The sequence below is a fragment of the Gorilla gorilla genome, chromosome 13 (genome assembly GCF_029281585.2).
Source record: "Gorilla gorilla gorilla isolate KB3781 chromosome 13, NHGRI_mGorGor1-v2.1_pri, whole genome shotgun sequence".
Lineage (NCBI taxonomy): Eukaryota > Metazoa > Chordata > Mammalia > Primates > Hominidae > Gorilla > Gorilla gorilla.
In genome coordinates, this window is record NC_073237.2 from 129247235 (window position 1) to 129266684 (window position 19450).

Sequence of the window (19450 nt, forward strand, 5' to 3'; positions counted from 1 at the left end):
TTCTTCCCCTCCAGCTCCTGAAAGCCTTGACCTCCACCAAGTGCAGAAGGGAAAACTGGGGCCCCGGCGGGGACGGGGCCTCGCCCAAAGTCACACGGTGAGCTGGGGGCCCAGTCAGGCCTAGAGCCAGGATGGGAGCTTCGGAGGTGCCGGGGACGTCTGGCCCTGAGGAGGAGGGACCAAGGTGGGAGATGCTGCAGTCCCAGAGGCGGCCCTCTCTGAGGATGGAGATGCCAGCTTGAACTCGGACAATGCCCACCTCAGAAACCTGGGCCGAGAGGCTCCCCACAAATTCGACAGATGGTAATTGTCAGCGCCGGGAGAGCCCCTGGGAGACCACCTCTTGCAACCTGGCATTTCACAGGTGGGGAAACCGAGAAAAGGAAAGGACTGGTTCCAGACCATAAGGCCCGCTGGCGGCACAGCCAGGACCAAATCCAGGCTCGAGTGGCCCCCTTCCTCCCCCTGGGTCCGCCTGAGGCAAACCCGGGCAGGACCAGGAGCGTCCCCAGCTCGAGGGCCCCCTCGGGGTCACGGCGACACACGAATCGTACATCCCGAGTTGGGCTGCTTCGTGGGCGCGCGACTCGGCCCCAGCTGCGGGTCCCGGCCGCGCACCCGACGTCGCAGTGGAGGCTCCCGAGCCGCCGCCAGCGTCGCGACGGGCAGGGGTGTCCGGTCACCTGCATCAACTCGAAGATGTGGTTCTCCTCCCCGTACTGGGGCATCTCGGGGGGGATACGGTGCGGGGCGGTAGTGGCGTCCATGTAGCCGTCTCGGCTCGCCGCTCCCTAGTAACCGCGTCGCTAGGGCCGCCGCGCCGACTGCGTCATCAGCACGCGCCGCGGCCCCGCCCTGCAGGCTCCGCGCCTGGCCCAGATACCCGATCCTCGGTCGCGCGGGTCGCCCCCGCCCCGACCTCCCCGGCTGACGCGCTCTGCGGCTCGGGCAAGTTCTTTCCCCAACCCCGGCCTCGCTTTTCCCATTTGCGCATCTTAGCGGGGGACACCCTCAGGTGGCTTCCAGCTGGGCCTCCTCGTATCTGAGACCCCCGACGAAACCCAGAAGGGGCAAGTCGGCCCTCCGAGGGGACGGGAGGCAGAACCTGCTTCTGGTTCTGTCAGTGCTCCCCGGCCCGGCTCCCTGTGCCTCAGTTTACCCATCTTTAAAACAGAGACGCGGGAATAAATGTGGGGGAGGGTGTTTGAAGGGGGAGGGGCGTCTATGAGATGGGCCGGAGGTTCGAGGATCGGGTGGAAACCCTTAGCCCAACTCCTAGAGTCGAGCCCCGGTAGACCCCTCCCGGCTCCCCGGCTCCCCGGCTCTGGCCAAGCCGCCACGTGACCCGATTGCTATGGCACCGGCGGTAACAATCACGCCCGCGGCCCCGCCCCTTCTCGCCCGACCTCCCCACCCACCCTCGCCTCCGAAGTCCTGGGACGGGCCTCCCCACTCTCCGGGGCACCGACACTCACGGAGTCACTCCAGCTTCTCTGGGTGCTCCGTGGAGCGAAGAGCGCTCTAGGACAAGCAAGGGTAAACAGGGATGAGTGTGGGTGGGCCCACTCGGACCCCACCCCGGCCTCTGGGTCAGAAACTGGAAGCTGGGGTGGAGGATGGAAAGATGGAGGGGTCCGGAGGATGGAGGGGCCTGCACAGCTGTCTCGGGGTGGGGGCGAGGGGAAGGTTCGCGCTGGAGACGGAGCTTTTTAAGTCGTATGAATTCCCAGTGGTACGGGGCAGCTTGATATTTTATTAGTCGCAACACTGAATTGGGATCTCTAGCTCTTGTCTGTTGCCGTTAATAGTAGGAGCTGTAAGAGTTTGTTGAACTCTTTGTGCTCTCGGCAAAACTCTGTTGTCTCTGTACCTTATGGAGAGGGAAAATGGCACAGTCAATGCAGACAGCCCCAGCTTCAAGTTCTGGCTCCACTTCTTACCGTGCGAGCTTGGCAAACTCTCTGCTTGCTCCGTGCCTCACTTTCCTCCCCTGTGAAGAGGGAACTGCTGAAGGATTTCAGGAGCTAATGTATTGGGGAGTAATTGGCATGCAGTAAGCACACAATATATGGGGCTACTATTAGTAGTAGTATCTCATTTAATCGTTCCAACAATCCTGTGAAATAGGCACCTTCATTCCCATTTTACAGATGAGAAGTTGGAGGATTAGAACAATGAGGAGTGGTTGGCTGGGTAACTTTGGGTGAGTCACTTCCCCTTTCTGGGCTTCTTTTCTCATCAGTTGTTGATCATACAGCCTTAGAACCAGAAGGCCTCTTGAAGAAGAGGCTAATCCAAACTCTCTCATTTGACAGATGGATAAACTGAGGCCCAGAAAAGGGGGAAATCTTGGCTAGGGCCACTGGTTAAATCGGGCAGAGCCAGGGCATGAACTCTGCATCCAGGCTCCAGCTAAAGCCCTTTTCTACCAGCCATCAGCCCACAGACATGCCCTCCCAACGTAAAAGCCAGCACTGTTGCCTCTTCCCCTCCAAACCGCTTCCTCAAAGTGTGTACACCTTGGTAGGCTTGTCAAACCCAACTGTAAAGATAGCTGGGGAAGAAAAGGAAGCTGCCTCCCCCTGAGCAAAGAACACAACAGCCATGCCTGCCATTTGCACTGGAGAGGTTTGTTTTGCTTCCTGGACATTTCTGAAATGACTTGCCTTTCTCCTCATTTATTTTAAGCCCTAGGCGCTTTTCCTACCATGATTCAATCTTCTTTAGCAGCCTGGAAAAATACAAATCAATTAAAGCCTAAAACCTATGGGTAATCATTTTTTTCCTCCCTCCTCCCCCAGATCGAGAAGTGCCCGTCCCCTGTGCCCTTCATCCACACTAATTTGGCTGCAGTGGCTCTCGTTCAAGGGACGATCACTTCGGATAGCTTATTACAGCTCCTCTCATGACATTCCTGGCGTGCATGTCACAAGTTGCTAGGATCAAGAACAGAGTCAGTTCCTCTCAACCACTACCAACCACAGCTCCCACCATGATGAGGGAAAAGCCAGGCCGAAAGGGCACACGCCCCTTCTCCCTGGAACTCCACCTATGTGCTCTCTCTCACTTTTCTGGAGCTTCACCTTTGAGTCATTTGTAAGCCCTGGGCCAAGATTAGGGCAAGGCAAGTGATGCACCCTCAGCACAAAACTTAAGGGAATGCCAACAATTCAATCATTGAGGTGGACGTTTTTCACGTTTTAATGCAATATATTTTAAAAATCAAAAATAATGCTGCCTAAAATCCATTTAGAATAACATGTCAAAAATTTAAGTAAAGGTAGGCTCAGTGTTACTCATTTCTCCTTTTGCCTCAGGCGTCAGTATGACAAGGTGCAGCTATCTTTTTTTTTTTTTTTTTTTTTTTGAGACGGAGTCTTGCTCTGTCGCCCAGGCTGGAGTGCAGTGGCGCCATCTCGGCTCACTGCAAGCTCCGCCTCCCAGGTTCACGCCATTCTCCTGCCTCAGCCTCCCGAGTAGTTGGGACTACAGGCGCCCGCCACCATGCCTGGCTAACTTTTTTTGTATTTTTATTACAGACAGGGTTTCACCGTGTTGGCCAGGATGGTCTGGATCTCCTGACCTCGTGATCCACCTGCCTCGGCCTCCCAAAGTGCTGGGATTACAGGCATGAGCTACCGCACCCAGCCAGCAATCTTTTCTTTACAGATTCTGATGTTGCCAGCTCATGCTCCTAATCCCAGCACACTGGGAGGCTGAGGTGGGAGGATCGCTGGAGCCCAGGAGTTCGAGACCAGCCTGAGCAACATAGGGAGACCCCCATCTCTACAAAAAAAAAAAAAAAAGGAAAAAAAGTAGTCAGGCATGGTGGCACATAACTGAGGTCCCAGCTACTCAAGAGGCTGAGGCGGGAGGATCACTTGAGCCCAGGAGGTCAAGATTGCAGTGAGTCGTTATCACACCACCACACTCCAGCGTGGGTGAAAGAGCAAGACCCATTCTTTAAAAAACGTTTTTGGGGCTGGGTACAGTGGCTCATGCCTATCATCCCAGCACTTTCGGAGGCTGAGAAAGGGAGATCACTTGAGGCCAGGAGTTCAAGACCAGCCTAGCTGATGTGGTGAAATTCCATCTCTACTAAAAATATAAAAAATAGCCAGGTGTAGTGGCACCCACCTGTAATCCCAGCTACTCAAGATGCTTTTTTTTTTTTTTTTTTTTGAGACAGGGTCTCACTGTGTCACCCAGGTTGGAGTGCAGTACTGCGATCATGGTTCACTGCAGCCTTGACCTCCTGGGTTCAAGCGATCCTCCTGCCTCAGCCTCCCAAAGTGCTGGGATTATAGGCATGAGCCACTGTGCCTGGCCTATTTTCATCTTGATTGCCGAGTTTTTTGGCGCCTCCTTAAGTTTTGCATGGGGGCAAGTGTCTCCCTCACCTCACCCTAGTTGGTCCTGGGTGAGCCGGACACCACGGGAGGCGCAACAGGAAACCACTGTGCGTGAGTCAGCATGTCTGCTCCATGTGGCGGGGACCAGCCAAGGATATGGCAGGTGTCAATAAACCATGGACCCCCCATCTCATTCCCCACCTTCAGCTCTCCTTTCCATAGGAGGTTGAGCTGGAAAGAGGCCCCTGCCCTGCCTGCCCTGGCCCAGGCCCACCCCCAGGGGAGCTGCGACTGTCCCTGTGTCTGTTGACAGTCACAGTGCTGTGGCTCTGCTGCAGAAGCATACTCTCTTGTCTTTCCACGAGACCCACTCAGTGGCTCTTAAGGTGGCTCCTCTAAGGCAGCCTTGATGGCTTTTGGCTCCAGGGATAGAGGCTCCATGGCTGGGCTCCATCTCCATCTTCCTAAAGGGCCTCTTCCCCAGCCTCCTCCAAGTGCTCTGATGTACCACACCCATCATCTCGCGGAGGCCATCTCCTGGTCTGTTCTTGTGTTTCCTTTCATTCCTCTGATGCCATCTCTTCTTGCATCAACTGGGATGCTCCCCTTACCCTGCCTCTTTTTTTTTTTTTTTTTTTTTTTTTTTGAGTCAGGGTCTCCCTGTGTCCCAGGCTGGAGTGCAGTACTGTGATCATGGCTCACTGCAGCCTTGACCTCCTGGGTTCAAGCTGGACCCCCAGCTCCAGCCCTGCTCTGGACACAGCAGAAAGAAATATTTCCCAGCCCCGTCTTGTTATTCCTATCCACCTGGGACCTGCTTGGAAGCTTGGAATGTGCCTTCCCTGCCCCAGTCCATGCTAAATGTTCTGGCCCCTTCCATCTCCAACATCTCCCTTGGACTGGACCTGACCTCAGCACAGCCTTCTCTGACCCCTGCTCATGTGGTGACACGTTCGAGCCTGGCCTTTGTTCTGGAGGCAGTGGAGGGGCAGCCGAGTGTGGCAGCACTGACGATGCTGGTTAGATGTAAGGAAGCCTAGGACCCAGGGTGTCTTGGGCACAAATTTGCTGTGACACCCTGGGCAAAACCTTTCCCTCTGAGCCTCACTTTCCCCGTAGCAGCTCAAGGGAGTTGGTTTTCTGAGTCCCTTCCAACTCTAACATGAATGGAAATCTGTGGTCTGGAGCATTTTGCACGCACTCAGCAAAACTGTGATGTCATGGAGCACACACCCACAGACTCTTCTGCTCACAGGAGGATTGTAGATGCTCTATGGAGCACCCAAATCACAGCAGGGACAGTCTGGGAGGCGCCAAGAGAGAGCCCTCCCCACAGCCTCCATGTTACTGATCATGGCATTCCAGCAATTAACAGGGTCAGGGAGCAGTCCACTAGCCACCAGCCCTGCCCTGAGAATGCACAAACCTGAGACCAAGGCTCCTGCCCCCAGCCCAGAGCAGGCAGACTCACATCTTCTCAAACTAGACAGTCTAGTATTGATTCTTCTCCCCGCTTAATCCATGGGAAGGAATTCCCAGACTTTCCCACCAGTTGCAGAGCAGCTTTAAAATAATTTGATCCAAACTGATCATCTCCTGGTTTGATATCCTGTGGCATATCCCTTGATCCCAGGTTTTGCTGACACCACAGCCAGGGATTGGAGGGCGTGTGTGTACACGCATGCCTGTATGTGTGTGCACATGCATGTGTGTGCGTGTGTGTGTGTGCACGTGTGTGTGTAGATACCCACATCTGGAGAAACAGAACCAGAGAAACTCTGTCCACAGCTGAGGGAAGAAGTCACATTTCATGGCAAAGAATGTGTTCATGGAGGGTAAATTTCGAGGTCAGGCTTAGCTCTGTCATGGACAGCCTGGGGGCTCTGGACAAGTGTGCAGCCTCCCAGGGCCTCGCTTTCTTCTGTGGGGAGGCACTCACAAGGCGCTCCAGTGAGAGGGGCCATGGGTATCCCTCTCCCCTGACAGTCCTTCCTTCCGGAGCTGGATCCGAGCATTGGGTCCCAGGACCTCATCACCATCCTCTTTCTCCCCATAGGTTCCTCTTCTCCTGTAAATGACCACGGAGGAAGACAATGAATGAGGTGAAAGAATCCCTTCGCAGCATCGAGCAGAAGTACAAGCTCTTCCAGCAGCAGCAGCTCACCTTCACCGCCGCTCTGGAGCACTGCAGGGAGAACGCCCACGACAAGATCCGGCCCATCTCCAGCATTGGACAGGTGGGGCTCCCGACCTCCACCCCGGCCGAGGGGCAACAAGCCCAGTCCCCTCTCATGAAAGATGAAACCACTGGGGCCCAGAGAGGGGAAGGACGTTTGCGCCAGAATTAGGACCCGGACCCAGAACCTAAATGATGTCATGAGTCCTTCATTCATTTCTCTACCAAATATGTAAGTGAATAACAACAAGTGAATAAAGAGGCAGGTTTAAAACTCAGCCGGCCAGGGCTTAAGTCCTAGCTCTACCATGTGCCACTGCTGTGATCTCAGGCCAACGACTTCACCTTTCTGTGCCTCAGCGTCCTCATCTGTGACGCAGGTTCAGTGGTCACCCATAGAAAACCGGGGATTTACTGGTGACCAGAGGGATCCTGTCCTTCCCACCAGATTCCACTGGGGGTTGAGGAACTGTGGGATGCCAAGCACACCGCCAGGTGCTTTCGCAGATGTTTTTATTTAACCTGCATCTCCTCCAGGGTTAGCTGCTGTCCAGGTTTGCTGTGCAGGACTTGGAGGCCTCAAGACCAAATGATCCTTCCAGGAAGTTAGGGGCTGGAGCTGCAGTGCAGTTAGGAACACACACAGGCCGGCCCTTCACAGCTTGGAGGGAGTCAGCCTGTGGAAGGGTAACTGCCCCAAGATGGGTGGGAACAGGCGCAGGGCTCAGAACTGCAGAGGAGAAACAGGCTCGGAAGGAACAAGCAACCCTTGCTGGCAGCATCCTTTAAAAACATTTTTTTCTGGCCAGGCGTGGTGGCTCATGCCTGTAATCCCAGCACTTTGGGAGGCCGAGGCAGGTGGATCATGAGGTCAGGAGTTTGAGACCAGCCTGACCAACATGGTGAAACCCTGTCTCTACTAAAAATACAAAAATAGCTGGGCGTGGTGGTGCGCATCTGTAATCCCAGCTACTCAGGAGGCTGAGGCAGGAGAATTGCTTGAATCTGGGAGGTGGAGGTTGCAGTGAGCCGATATTGCGCCGCTGTTCTCCAGCCTGGGCGACAGAGTGAGACTCCGTCTCAAAAACAAAACAAAACAAAAACAAAAAAATGAAAAAAAAACCTTTTTTTTCTAATTTTGGTAAAATGTTTTTTCAATTTTTTAACTCAAAAAAATGTTAAATATAGAGGCCAGACACAGCGGCTCATGCCGGTAATCCCAGCACTTTGGGAGGCCGAGGTGGGTGGATCACCTGAGGCCAGGAGTGGAGACCAGCCTGGCCAACATGGTGAAACCCCATCTTTACTAAAAATCCCAAAATTAGCCAGTTGTGGTGGTACGCACCTGTAGTCCCAGTGACTCGGGAGGTTGAGGCATGAGAATCACATGAACCCTGGAGGCAGAAGCTGCAGTGAGCCGAGATCGCACCACTGCACTCCAGCCTGGGTGACACAGCAAGACCCTGTCTCAGAAAAAAAAAAAAAAAAAAAAAAAAAAAGTTAAATGTACAGAAAAGAAGCACCCATATAACCCTCACGCAGATTCACCGACTTGTGACATTTAGCCAATTTAGCCATATTTGCCCACGCATGCAGCCCCTGAGCTATTGGAAAATAAAACTCCTCTTCTGTAAACCTGGACTTCCGGGGAAAAAAGAAAAGAAACTGCCTACATCCTTTTTAGTCCATCCTCCAGAAGCTTCAAAAGTCAACAAGTGTCCCTTCCCAGAATCTACATCCATGCATAAGGAAGTGGCCTTCTTGCCTTAGGTTCAGCCGAAGGCTCTTGGTAAACAGTGGCCTTGTGTTCTGAGTTGCCTCACCCCTCCCCTGCCCTCCCTGAACCAGAAGTGTCCAAAGGTTCCCTGCACACCACCCCCCACCCCCGCAATGCTCTGTTGTAGTTACACCATGGGGCAGGTTCCTCCTCCTTGACCCCCACAGGTGCCTTTGTGGGTATGTGTGTGAAAAGCCTCTCCCCCTTACGAAGCTGCTTGTGCATGGCAGTCCTTGGGAAGGAACAACTTCAGATTGTTTGGGGAAACATCGCTTAGCAACAAAAAGACAAACGGTTACAGCAAGAAAACCCTGATTGAGATGTAGACCTTTGTGGGTGCTGGAGGAGGTGATACCTGCATCTGTCATCAGATTGTGGAGAGTAGAACCATCTGACTATGAAATGGGCCTGTTCATCTGGCCTGGACCACAGCCAATTCCTCCGTAGCACGAGATCAGACCTCCCGCTCTGGCCCAACCTCAGACGCAGTCACTGGGTAACCCCATAAGCTCCACTTACTGGCCTGCCCCTCCTTCTCCACCTTGTGAACACAGTACGGCTGAAGCCCAAGGGATTCCAGTCCCTGCTGTTTCCTCCTCAGTATGGGTGGCCCACGCTGGCGTTTCTCACAATGAACCCTCTATAAGTGGGATGACAGGCACTGTGGCATTAAGTCAAGGGGCAGCCCCCTTTTGCTTTAGGCGGTGGTTGGTTCAGGTGGCACGGGGACAGGTGAGGGGTAGGGCACGGAGCCACTGAGCTGGGGACATCCAACTAAGCCACTGGTGCCCTGGGCGGGTTATTTCACCTCTCCAGACCTCCAGTGTTCATGTCATGGAACTCATCTCTGAAATGAGAATTTAAAAAGGTACCTACTCAGTGTGTAGGGTTTAGATGAGGACAGGTGAGAGCAGGCCCGTAAAGCATTTTGCATGGTGCCTGGAACACTTGATTTTATATCCATCTATCTATCTACCCATCCATCTGTCCATTTAATTTAATTAATTTTTTTTTTTGAGATGGCATCTTGCTCTGTTACCCAGGCTGGAGTGCAGTGGCATGATCTCGGCTCACTGCAGCCTCCTCCTCCCGGGTTCAAGTGGTTTTCCTGCCTCAGCCTCCCAAGTAGCTGGGATTACAGGCATGTGCCACCACGCCTGGCTAATTTTTTTTTTCCTAGTAGAGATGGGGTTTCACCATGTTGACCAGGCTGGTCTCGAACTCCTGACCTCAAGTGATCCCCACCCACCTCAGCCTCCCAAAGTGCTGGGATTACACGTGTGAGCCACTGTGCCCAACTGATCCATTAATTTCATATCATGTCTATCTATCCATCCATCCATCCATCCATCCATCCATCCATCCATCTATCTATAGAGAGTGATACCACTATATAGAGTGGTCTGTACCTTAAAATGCTTAAACGTTACTTGTGTCTCCCCCATGAGTCATGTAGGGTGGGAGGGAGTAGGGTGGGTGCTTCTGGACATTTGTGCCATAAGCCAGCCAGGACCCGGGCTGGCATGTCCCCAGCTCATGTGGCAGTGGCCCTTGCAGGTGCAGAGCTACATGGAACACTACTGCAACAGCTCCACAGACCGGCGGGTTCTGCTCATGTTCCTGGACATCTGTTCAGAGCTGACTAAGCTCTGCCAGCACTTTGAGGCCGTGCACTCTGGCACCCCAGTCACCAACAACCTCCTCGAGAAATGCAAAACCCTCGTTAGCCAAAGCAACGACTTAAGCAGCCTCAGAGCAAAGTAAGTCCCTCTGATGCTGCTCTTGAGGCCCCGTGTGTGCCTGTGGGGAGGCCTCTGTCCTGCTTCTTTCCTGTTGCCTGGATCACGGTGCTCCTATTAGACCACCCTGGGCAGGAAATCCCAGTCTCCACTCATTTACTGGAATGACTCGGATTCAACAAAACCTTTTCTTTACAACCATCGTAGACATGGCAGGACACCAGGTGTCTCACGGGTGTTAGCACCAGGCAGGTGGAGAAGCGGGTGTAGAGCCCAGAGCAGTTGCCCCCAGAAGCCCACAGAGATCCTCACTGACATGCAAAGAAGTGGACACCAGAGCCGCCTCCCAGGGGCGGCAGCACTGCCACTGAGGGCTCCTCATCCTGACAGCCCAGGAGCCCGCAGCACAGTGGGCCAGAGCCTGGGGAAGCTCTGTAGATACCAGGGTGAGAAGAGCCAGAGGGATGAGCCAGCCAGTTCCTCACCCCTAACCCAGGTTTCTACGGACCATGGGGCAGTGGTTTGCATCTCCTGTCTTTCACACCAGAATTACCTGGGGCTTGTGGCACCCCACGCCTGGTTCTGCCAGAATCTCTGGGGACAGAGCGCCTCAGCGTGCTGTGTGTCCAGTTCTAAAGCCTCCCCAGGTGACTCTGCTGTGCCTGAGGTGTGGCAGCTGCTTGCCACGGCACGGCAAGTCCAGGGAGCATGGGTTCACCCAGCCCCCTGCCGTCCTGCAGATACCCTCACGATGTGGTGAACCACCTCAGCTGTGACGAGGCCCGGAACCACTACGGCGGCGTGGTCAGCCTCATCCCCCTCATCCTAGACTTAATGAAAGAATGGATCGCCCACTCCGAGAAGTTGCCGCGCAAGGTGCTGCAGCAAGTGAGTGAGCCCCAGGCGCACCAGGAGAGCACCAGGGGAGCCGCTCGTCCTGCCCAGGCCATAGGCACCCAGCCCGGGGCCACTAAACACAAGTGTAGACAGCTCACAAAAGCCAGCCTCAAACCCAGGGGATGTTCAAAACCGCCCTGGAGGCCTCCTGGTGGGAAATTGTAACTCAGAGCCAGGAGCTCCATCAGTGGAGAGCTTTGCTGTTTAATTTGGATTTTACTGATTGGTCCTTTTTTCATTGGTACCCATGGACCCTGCCACTTACTAACCCCAAAGGAATCAGCCAGTATATTACTGAGACTTCCTCTCTCTCTTCTTGCTTTAACTTCTTTTTTTTTTTGAGACGGAGTCTCGCTCTGTCGCCCAGGCTGGAGTGCGGTGGCGCAACCTCGGCTCGCTGCAACCTCCGCCTCCCAGGTTCACGCCATTCTCCTGCCTCAGCCTCCCAAGTAGCTGGGACTACAGGCGCCCACCACCTCGCCTGGCTAATTTTTTGTATTTTTAGTAGAGACAGGGTTTCACCATGTTAGCCAGGATGGTCTCAATCTCCTGACCTCGTGATCTACCCTCGTGATCAGCCTCCCAAAGTGCTGGGATTACAGGCGTGAGCCACAGCGCCCGGCCCTCTTGCTTTAACTTCTGACGTTTCCACTTCTAAGCCTCAGGCTCCATGCTGATGAAGAGGAAACCCACTTACAGGAGTTGCCCAAACAGGATGGTGTGGTAGAGGGTCCCAGGAGGGCACTGAACTGTCACCTAGGTCCTCTTTGAGCCACATCCGGCTCCAGTACCAGGCCTGTCCCTGCTGCGGGCTGCAGTTTTGCAGAGGGTGATCAAGCTGGAGACCATATGCTCCTTGCCCCACCACCAGCCCCAACTGTAGGCAAGGCACACGCTGTTTGCGAGCCAGGGATGCTCCCCTCCAGGATGGAGTGGGGGTCGGCATGTGGAACTCAGCGTGTTTATTTTTTTATTTTTTGAGATGGAGTTTCACTCTGTCTCCCAGGCTGGAGTGCAGTGGCACGATCTTGGCTCACTGCAACCTCCACCTCCAGGTTCAAGCGATTCTCCTGCCTCAGCCTCCTGAGTAGCTGGAATTACAGGCGCCCACCACCCCACCTGGCTAATTTATATATATATATTTTTTAGTAGAGACGGGGCTTCACCATGTTGGCCAGGCTGGTCTTGAACTCCTGACCTCAACTGGTCCACCCGCCTCGGCCTCCCAAAGTGCTGGTATTACAGGTGTGAGCCACGGCACCCGGCCAGAACTCAGTAGTGTGTTTAGTTCGCCGGACCACAGCCAAAGGGGAATAAACTCACCTTTCCTTCTCCTTTACTTGGGAGAGGGAGAGCATGACAGAAGCCAGAATTCTGATTTTGTGGCTCCTGAGCAAGGGCGATGACCTGGTTTTCATAGCATAGTCGAACCCCAAACATTGTAAAATGTGTCCCTGGCTTCTGAGCTTGCCCAAAGTAATGTCTGACTGTTGGTTTTTCCCTTCACAGGGGACGACTTAGCTTCTGTATTGTTGCTTCCTCAGGGGGAGACAGTCAAGAATAAAAAGTATTCTACCACCTCTCTGCCTGACTTGGTTTCCTGGGATTTATCCCTGAAGGAAAACCTACATCTCCCCTAAGACATCAAAGGACATTGGGCAGTAAGCCTCAGCAGACAGCAGAGAGAGAGGCCACCCTAGGCAAGGGGGTGTGCCTGTCTCAAGTCGGCTTCTAAGAGGCTCATGCCTAAGCTCCAGAGGACCAGCAATCAGATCTTCCTCCAAGGATGGGAAGTCTAGTTAGAGACCTAGTCAGATAAGAAAATCTGAATTTTCCAGAGAAATTAAAAACTGCCGCCTCCCAGCCTTAGTCTCAAAGGAGTTGCTTCAACCATTAAAATGGGCAGAGCAGGGTGGGTGCAGTGGCTCACGCCTGTAATCCCAGCACTTTGGGAGGCCAAGGCGGGTGAATCACTTGAGGCCAGGAGTTCGAGACCAGCCTGGCCAACGTGGTGAAAACCCGTCTCTACTAAAAACACAAAAAAACTAGCCGGATATGGTGGCAGGCGCCTGTAATTCCAGCTACTTGGGAAGCTGAGACAGGAGAATCACTTGAACCTGGGAGGCGGAGGTTGCAGTGAGTCGAGACCAGGCCACTGCACTCCAGCCTGGGCGACAGAGTGAGACTCTGTCTCAAATAAATAAACAAAACAAATAAAAATAAAATGGGCAGAGCAACGCTGATTTCCAGACACAGCCAGGCAGAGGCAAGCAATTGAAAGCCACATCGCAAATGAAATTCATCCCTGGTCCTTATATGGAAGTCCCAGGCCAAGAGATCATAAGCCAGGGCAGATGTCAAAATTGTGTAAAGGCAGTTTCCGGCCTTCTTCTAAAGCCCATGAAGGACACGGAGGAGGGAGTGTCGGGAGCTGCACTGTCTCCTTGGCACACACACATTAACACAACCAGCAAGGCTCAAGAGGGCAAGCTCTGGAGCACTGAAGTGTCAGTGTGGTGCCACCAAAACATGGGACACCCAACATGCCAGCACAGAGGAGCCACACACCCCTGCAGACAGCCTGGCTCTTGGGAGTTTTTCTATAGGCAGGATTCAAGTCACCCCCTCCCACACTATGCCACTTGGCCACTCTTTGAGGAAGAGCATGAATTTGAGGCAGATACAGGAAGGATTTGTGGCTGTGCACCAGACAATTTGCCAGAATAAAAAGGGTCTTCTTAGAGACAAAAGCCCAAATCCATTATTTGTCAGGCTCCTCTTCCAGTCACCCAAGGTAGCCAAACCAGACCCTAAGGCTTTGTATCTTTGGACCAGTCCCCTGCTTGACCTATAAGCCTGCCAAGGCCAGTGTAAGCCACTCCATGTCCACACAGCAGAGTAGTGCAAAACAATAAATTTTTATTTGTTCACAGTTAAACACAAGCAACTGCCTTGACATTTTAGAACATTCTAAGAAGGACAGCAAACCCTTTTGATTCCAATTCCCATTCACTAAGATTGTACCATTTTATCTTGCAGTTCATATTTATGGCATCTGATGTGGATTGTTGACATGCTTTTAGGATTGAGGCGGGAAAGTTTAGACCTTTTGACAAGAGCTGACTTTCTTCAATTTAACTAAAAGCAGTCCGTTAAAAAAAATCAGTTTCTTTCACTGATGGGACCCCTTTAAACTGCAAGTTTGCCACACATGGTTCATCCATGATTGAGTTATAAAACTAGATTATGTCTTAGCAAAATCTGTTCCTCCGTAATATATTTGTGGTCCATAGAAGTCTTCTGAAAAGTGATTACTGATTCTTCCTAGTGCAAAATGCATGGCTGCCTCTTTCATAAGCCAAAGTACTTGCTACACAGAGCAGCACCATACCCTCCTGTCCAAACACTGTAAGAGGTGGGGAAAGGGAGGGAAGGGTTGGTCTGGGGGTTCTCAGACTCTCAGGGTTTCCACTGAAAGGTCCATTCCAATGGTTAAACCAGCCTCCTTATCTCAGAGGATGGATAATGTGGCGCTGGGAAGTGGGGAGGAAGCTCCTCTGCCATCATTAACTCGTTTCATGACCAGAAGCCGTGGGCACAGGTGCTCGGCTCTTCCAGGCAGGCTTCCCTTGTAGCTACAGCTACTCTTCCCTCAGGCGAGCAGATACGGACTGCAGGACGGCATGGAAGAGACAGGAACACGCTCCCCTGGGCACATCGAAGAGTCCCGGACAGGCAAACAAGCCACATGGGACAAGGGTCACAGCAGCAGCTTAGGGGCCAGTCCTCAACCTAAACTTGTTCTTTCACCTACAGACAAAAGCTTAATCAAGTGCAATCAATGCCTTGGGATCTTTGCAGCAACCTGGGGGGCATGTGTCACAGAACTCTGGATGTAAACAGATACACAAACATCTTCAGACTGGATACGTTTTCCCAATACTTGTTGCGGGTCGGTTTTAAAGCATGTACCCTGGAGAGTGAAGGTGCAGCAGATAGGTATACTGATTTGAGTCACTCCACACAAGGCAGCTTCCTTCTCCAGGTGGGGCAGAGCCCCCTGGGGGAACAACTCTCCAAGAGTATCCGCAGGAGGCGGGTGGCACTCCATCTCACCAAGGTCCTGGCCGGGCCTTCGCTCTGCCCAAACCCTCCTCCAGCCTGTACAGGCCTCCTCCCACCTCTTAGTGCTTTCAGTGAGAAAAGGTGAGTCTCGTTACGCAGAACTTTTGTTTGCTCTTCAGTTCTTTCCTTCTTCAAGTGGTATGCTCTACTATTTGGTAGAAATTCACATTGGCTTGTCACGGCACACTTCAGTTCTGCTGGCTACATGAAACACATACCCAGTTTTCTATTCTTAACAGTGAGTCTGAGCCTCTGTGGTCTCAGAGATCCTTTCATCCCCATGACCATTTTATACATCCTCCCCTCAACAACTGCTAGAGTTTTATCTTTCCCAACAAATATACCAGAAACTATGTGTGCTGTTGCAAATGGGGACGGCCCAAGAGTCTGGAGTTTTGTTCCCTGCTGCCCTGCTTTTACCCAGTAATGTGCGGCATGGTGGGTGAATTTTTCTAATCGTCCTGGGTCGTAACAGTTCACCTTCTCAGAACAGTTTGGACTGTTTCCCCAACCATGTCACATAAGCTTTGGCTCACAAAGTAGCTCACCTCTCGCCTCTCCATTCTTCAAGCTTAGTAAGAAGATTCCGCAGCTTAGTCCCAAAGGTCAGGCAGTTTTCTCTCCTGAAAAACTCTGTGGACACACCTAGAGAGGTCACTGTCTGCCCACCTGCGTTAGTAATGCTGGTCCTAAAACTCATCTCCAAGGACATCTTTCACAACTTCTCCATCTAAGAAATGACCTTGACCTTCCTACCTTTGGGTTTGTTTTTTTTCTATTCATAACCACGTGTTTCTTCCAATCCCATAATAACAATTTTTATAGACTGTATAGCAGAGCCTTGTCAACGGCTTTTTGAAAATCCATCAAAGTTCTATCAGATGCAGATCTGTGTGTTTATTCACCTGCAGGGACTCCGGAGCTCATTTGCTCTGCGTCTTCCTATCCCCCTCCCTGTTAAAACTGTAGTGCACCTTTTTAAAGGAATTCCATGCTGCACAGCAGCAGACTTCGGGCTCCTCGGGGCCTGTGCTGACTCTGGTTAGTGTCAGGTGGGGATCCGAGTAGGTTATGCACATTGGCCAAACAGCTGAGACAGGTACGCTCACCCATAGTGATTTCTGGATGGAGGCCATCCAATCCCAATATTTATGAATACCAAGCTGCTTAACTGGTTTCAAGGTAGACTCTGCCCTTAACGCTTATTGTACTAATACCTTTGCCCAGGACTGAATTGTCTCTCGAGAGTAATACTGTCACCTTTCTATCCTTAAAACTACCCACTGCAGCATGATCAAGTGACCTGTTGACTCTTGGCAGGTTTATCATGTCCAAAACCAAACCAAACCTAACTACTGACTCTGGAGTTCTTTGCAACATGAAAGCCTACACTTTCAGGTTGGGCACCTTCAACATGACTCCAGGTCTCATTCTCCCAACCGTAGTTGAATAAAACCCACAGCCTCCTAGAACTCAAAGGCACCTGAGCTTGGAGCCACATTTGTTATAATGCTGAGTAAAAGGACACCCAGGCTGGATGGACGAGCTGAGGACCCTGCGCAGACACGTCCATGGAGCTTCCAGCGCAGGACTCTGTCCATGCTGCCTCCTTTCTTCCCTTTATTTTTATAAGCTGTCCGTTTCTAAAATGTTTTTTCTTTTGCACTTGGGCCTCTTTTCCTTTCCAATTCAGGAAAAGGCTTTAAGTGCCTGGTATCTTGTTCTGTGGCACAGATCTCTTGGGCATGAGGAGAAGGAAAGCACTTAAAACCAGTTTCAGGATTCACTGATGGGATTTCCTTCCCTTTCTAAATTTGTTCACGTTTTCCTTTTCTAAAACTGAACCAGGAAACTAGACTGTATTGGATTTTAAGCTTTCCTTTGGACAAAGCTGAATTAAATGTGTGGTGTCACTAATACTCCACATCTGACAATTCAGTACCAACTGCCAGCCTGTGCTAGGCTGAGTAGTTGGGACCACGCCCTGCCACAGGCTGGGAATCAGTCACACCCAGAAAGCCTGCCTGAACAGGTTTTCTGCTGGTATAGCTAGGGTGACAGTCTCTAACTGTCTAGTCCCCTTTAGTTAGGGATGCTAGAATATTTATTGCCATGCTAAAAAAAAAAAAAAAAAACTTTCATTCTTTCTGCTCAAGGCCTCCGTGTGCACTAAGATTTCGTACCATGACAGTTTTTTACCTCTTTATGACTGAATCCTTCTATTCTTTTTAATGAAAGATAGAAACAGGAAAGCCAAGTTCACTGGCTCCTTCCTACCAACTCCCCCTGCCTCAGCTGGAACACCAGACCACAGTTCTTAGGCTTCTAGCATTTCTTTCAGGAGCACTTGTTGAGTTTGGATTCTCTGCCACTGCCACTTTTCTGACTAGTGTCATCTCTCGGGAGCACGTGGGGCAGCCTAGTGGGTATACACAGCCAGCCTTTGCCAGCATTCTCCCGGACTCTGTTTAGACTGCTCTGCCATTACTAACATGGAGAGTGTGATGACATCAGCTCCCTGGAGAGTCAGCCCCTGAAAGTTGGAATTGGTATGAAAAAGCTGCCCCTCTTCTGGTGGCCTAGAACCTGCTACAGTGAGGCAACCCTAATGGCCTGGGAAATGATGGTCACATACACTTTGCAGAAACTCTTTGGACCTTCAGAGCCTTTCTGCTGCAGTGTCACATATAAGCTGACATGAACAAGAGGCGTATGCACACAAAGGGAGGCCAGTAGACAGAAGGGTTTAACAAAAGGCCCAGCAAGCTGAGATGGCCTAAAGGTGCAGTTCCTCATGCTCAGGTGCTTCTCGGGTAACCTCTCCCAGTGACTGCTCCTTCCCTCCTATGGAGAACAGGTTTTACCACCTACACACCAGCCTGTGGTCACAATAGTACCAGCATTCAAGCAAACACCAAATAAATAAGAGGTAGTGGGGGAAGAAGAGACAAGAGCTTTCCCAAAGGGTGTGTGGTCTCCACAGTGCCAGCTCCAGATTTGTGAAACAGGCTTCTGTTTACACAGAACTTTCTAGGAAGCTTATCAGAACTGCCAAAAGAATGCAAGTATGAATAAACCGTTGTTCTTCTAGACCTGCTGCTTTAGATGCTGAACTTCAGAATCAAAAAAGCAGTCGGAAAGTCTCATGTAAACGCTTTCATGTAAAGACAACCAGCTTTGCAGGCTATGTCCTCCTGGAAGGGACAAAACCAGACTTACCTGCAATGCAACAAACTACCTGGTCTAATTGAGAGCCAACCCAGTTATCTGAACTTCAGGAAAGCAGAAAGTGGTGTGTTAGACTCAAAGATTAAATTTGGCCTCATATTGCACAGGTTCAAAGGACGCAACCATTTTGGGGGGAAAGGAAGAAAGTAAAGCTACTGAGGAACACCAACTGGCCCTTGGATTAGAACACACTGCGAGGTAAATGAGGGGGGGTTAGGGCGGGTGGAGGGGAAGGTCAAGAGGCATTTCAATGCCAGATGCAAAAACCGTTCTGCATTCAGTCAGCTGTCCAAAGGACCTCCGTCCCATTTCCACACATGAACTTGCACTCAGACCCTGGAAACAGGAAAGCTTTGAAACGTGCATTCACGCCTCCTGTTCTGTGCCAACAATATGCAAGTTAACACTGATTGACCATCATTCCTTAGCTGTGTTCATGATGAGTCTCATTGTAGTCCATGATATGTAGCTGTCCAACACTGTCCGGGGTCGGGGGAGACGGGTGAGGGCCATCTAGGTTCAGGGGAATCTTGGCTTCCACACCCAAGTCTTTGCCCAGTTCTGTCTTTAGGCTCTCAGAAAGGCTACTGGTCATGCCGTCCTCATCACACTGGCTCTCGCTCTTATTACGAAATAACTCTCGAGCCTTCATACCCAGGAAGCTTTTTGAACTGGGAAGTGAGCCCACAGTGGTGGGGATGCTGGCAGACGCTTCTCCCATAGTCGTCTCCCACCGACTGCTGAATGGGCCTGCCCTCTGGTGTGGGGGTTTCTCTGGGGTAGAAAGCTCGCTGCTGCTGCTGCTGCTGCCTCCACCACCTCTGCTTCCACTACTGCCCCGGGTGCTGCTGGGCCTGGGGGTCTTGGTCTCACCGTTGTGGCCAGATGCCTCTTCATTGTGCCCTACCATGGAATCTGAGCACCCGTCATTACAACAGTCAAGCCTGTAAGAAAGCCGGGGAGGAAAAAAGGAGCGGTGATTGGAGTGTCCACATTCGGAGGATGTGGAATTACACTGACACTCACTCACACTGACACTGAACTCCGCTAGCCCACTCTCTGTTTTATAATACTGGACTCAAGAGATCTCATCAAGAGAAACCTAAGTCACAACTAGGGATAGTAGGTGGCAATCTTAAGTGTGAACACTTCCTGT

The 19450-nt window shown here is 51.7% G+C and overlaps 3 protein-coding genes across 34 annotated transcripts in view; 1 reads left to right on the top strand and 2 right to left on the bottom strand.

Moving 5' to 3' along the window:
* Window positions 1–820, bottom strand: part of AK8 (adenylate kinase 8) — a 151802-nt gene extending 150982 nt beyond the window's left edge. For 4 of the 5 annotated variants that reach the window (XM_063696824.1, XM_031014367.3, XM_063696827.1 and 1 more), the window contains exon 1: window positions 684–820. In XM_063696824.1, the coding sequence (XP_063552894.1) occupies window positions 684–767 (84 nt within the window). In that variant the 5' untranslated portion in view covers window positions 768–820. Of the gene's footprint in view, window positions 1–259; window positions 292–683 lie in introns of those variants that run through there. The other variant, XM_063696825.1, reaches the window with a different exon arrangement.
* Window positions 281–12806, top strand: SPACA9 (sperm acrosome associated 9). 10 transcript variants are annotated; one of them, XM_063696828.1, is made up of 6 exons: window positions 1405–1536; window positions 2151–2203; window positions 2316–2628; window positions 6409–6589; window positions 9863–10065; window positions 10785–12521. In XM_063696828.1, the coding sequence occupies exons 4-6, from the start codon at window positions 6446–6448 to the stop codon at window positions 11104–11106; spliced, it is 669 nt and encodes a 222-aa protein (XP_063552898.1). In that variant the 5' UTR covers window positions 1405–1536; window positions 2151–2203; window positions 2316–2628; window positions 6409–6445; the 3' UTR covers window positions 11107–12521. The 10 variants fall into 10 exon arrangements, with proteins under 10 accessions (XP_055207405.2, XP_055207407.2, XP_018888610.3 ...); XM_055351433.2 differs by lacking the exon at window positions 2316–2628 and having other exon boundaries at window positions 1413–1536; window positions 10785–10932; window positions 12451–12521; XM_055351432.2 differs by lacking the exons at window positions 1405–1536; window positions 2151–2203; window positions 2316–2628 and adding an exon at window positions 853–948 and having other exon boundaries at window positions 10785–10932; window positions 12451–12521.
* A 1034-nt stretch (window positions 12807–13840) lies between these two features.
* Window positions 13841–19450, bottom strand: part of TSC1 (TSC complex subunit 1) — a 56165-nt gene continuing 50555 nt past the window's right edge. For all 19 annotated transcript variants that reach the window (XM_019033059.4, XM_019033056.3, XM_004048779.5 and 16 more), the window contains one exon: window positions 13841–19238. In XM_019033059.4, the coding sequence (XP_018888604.3) occupies window positions 18719–19238 (520 nt within the window). In that variant the 3' untranslated portion in view covers window positions 13841–18718. The remainder of the gene's footprint in view (window positions 19239–19450) is intronic.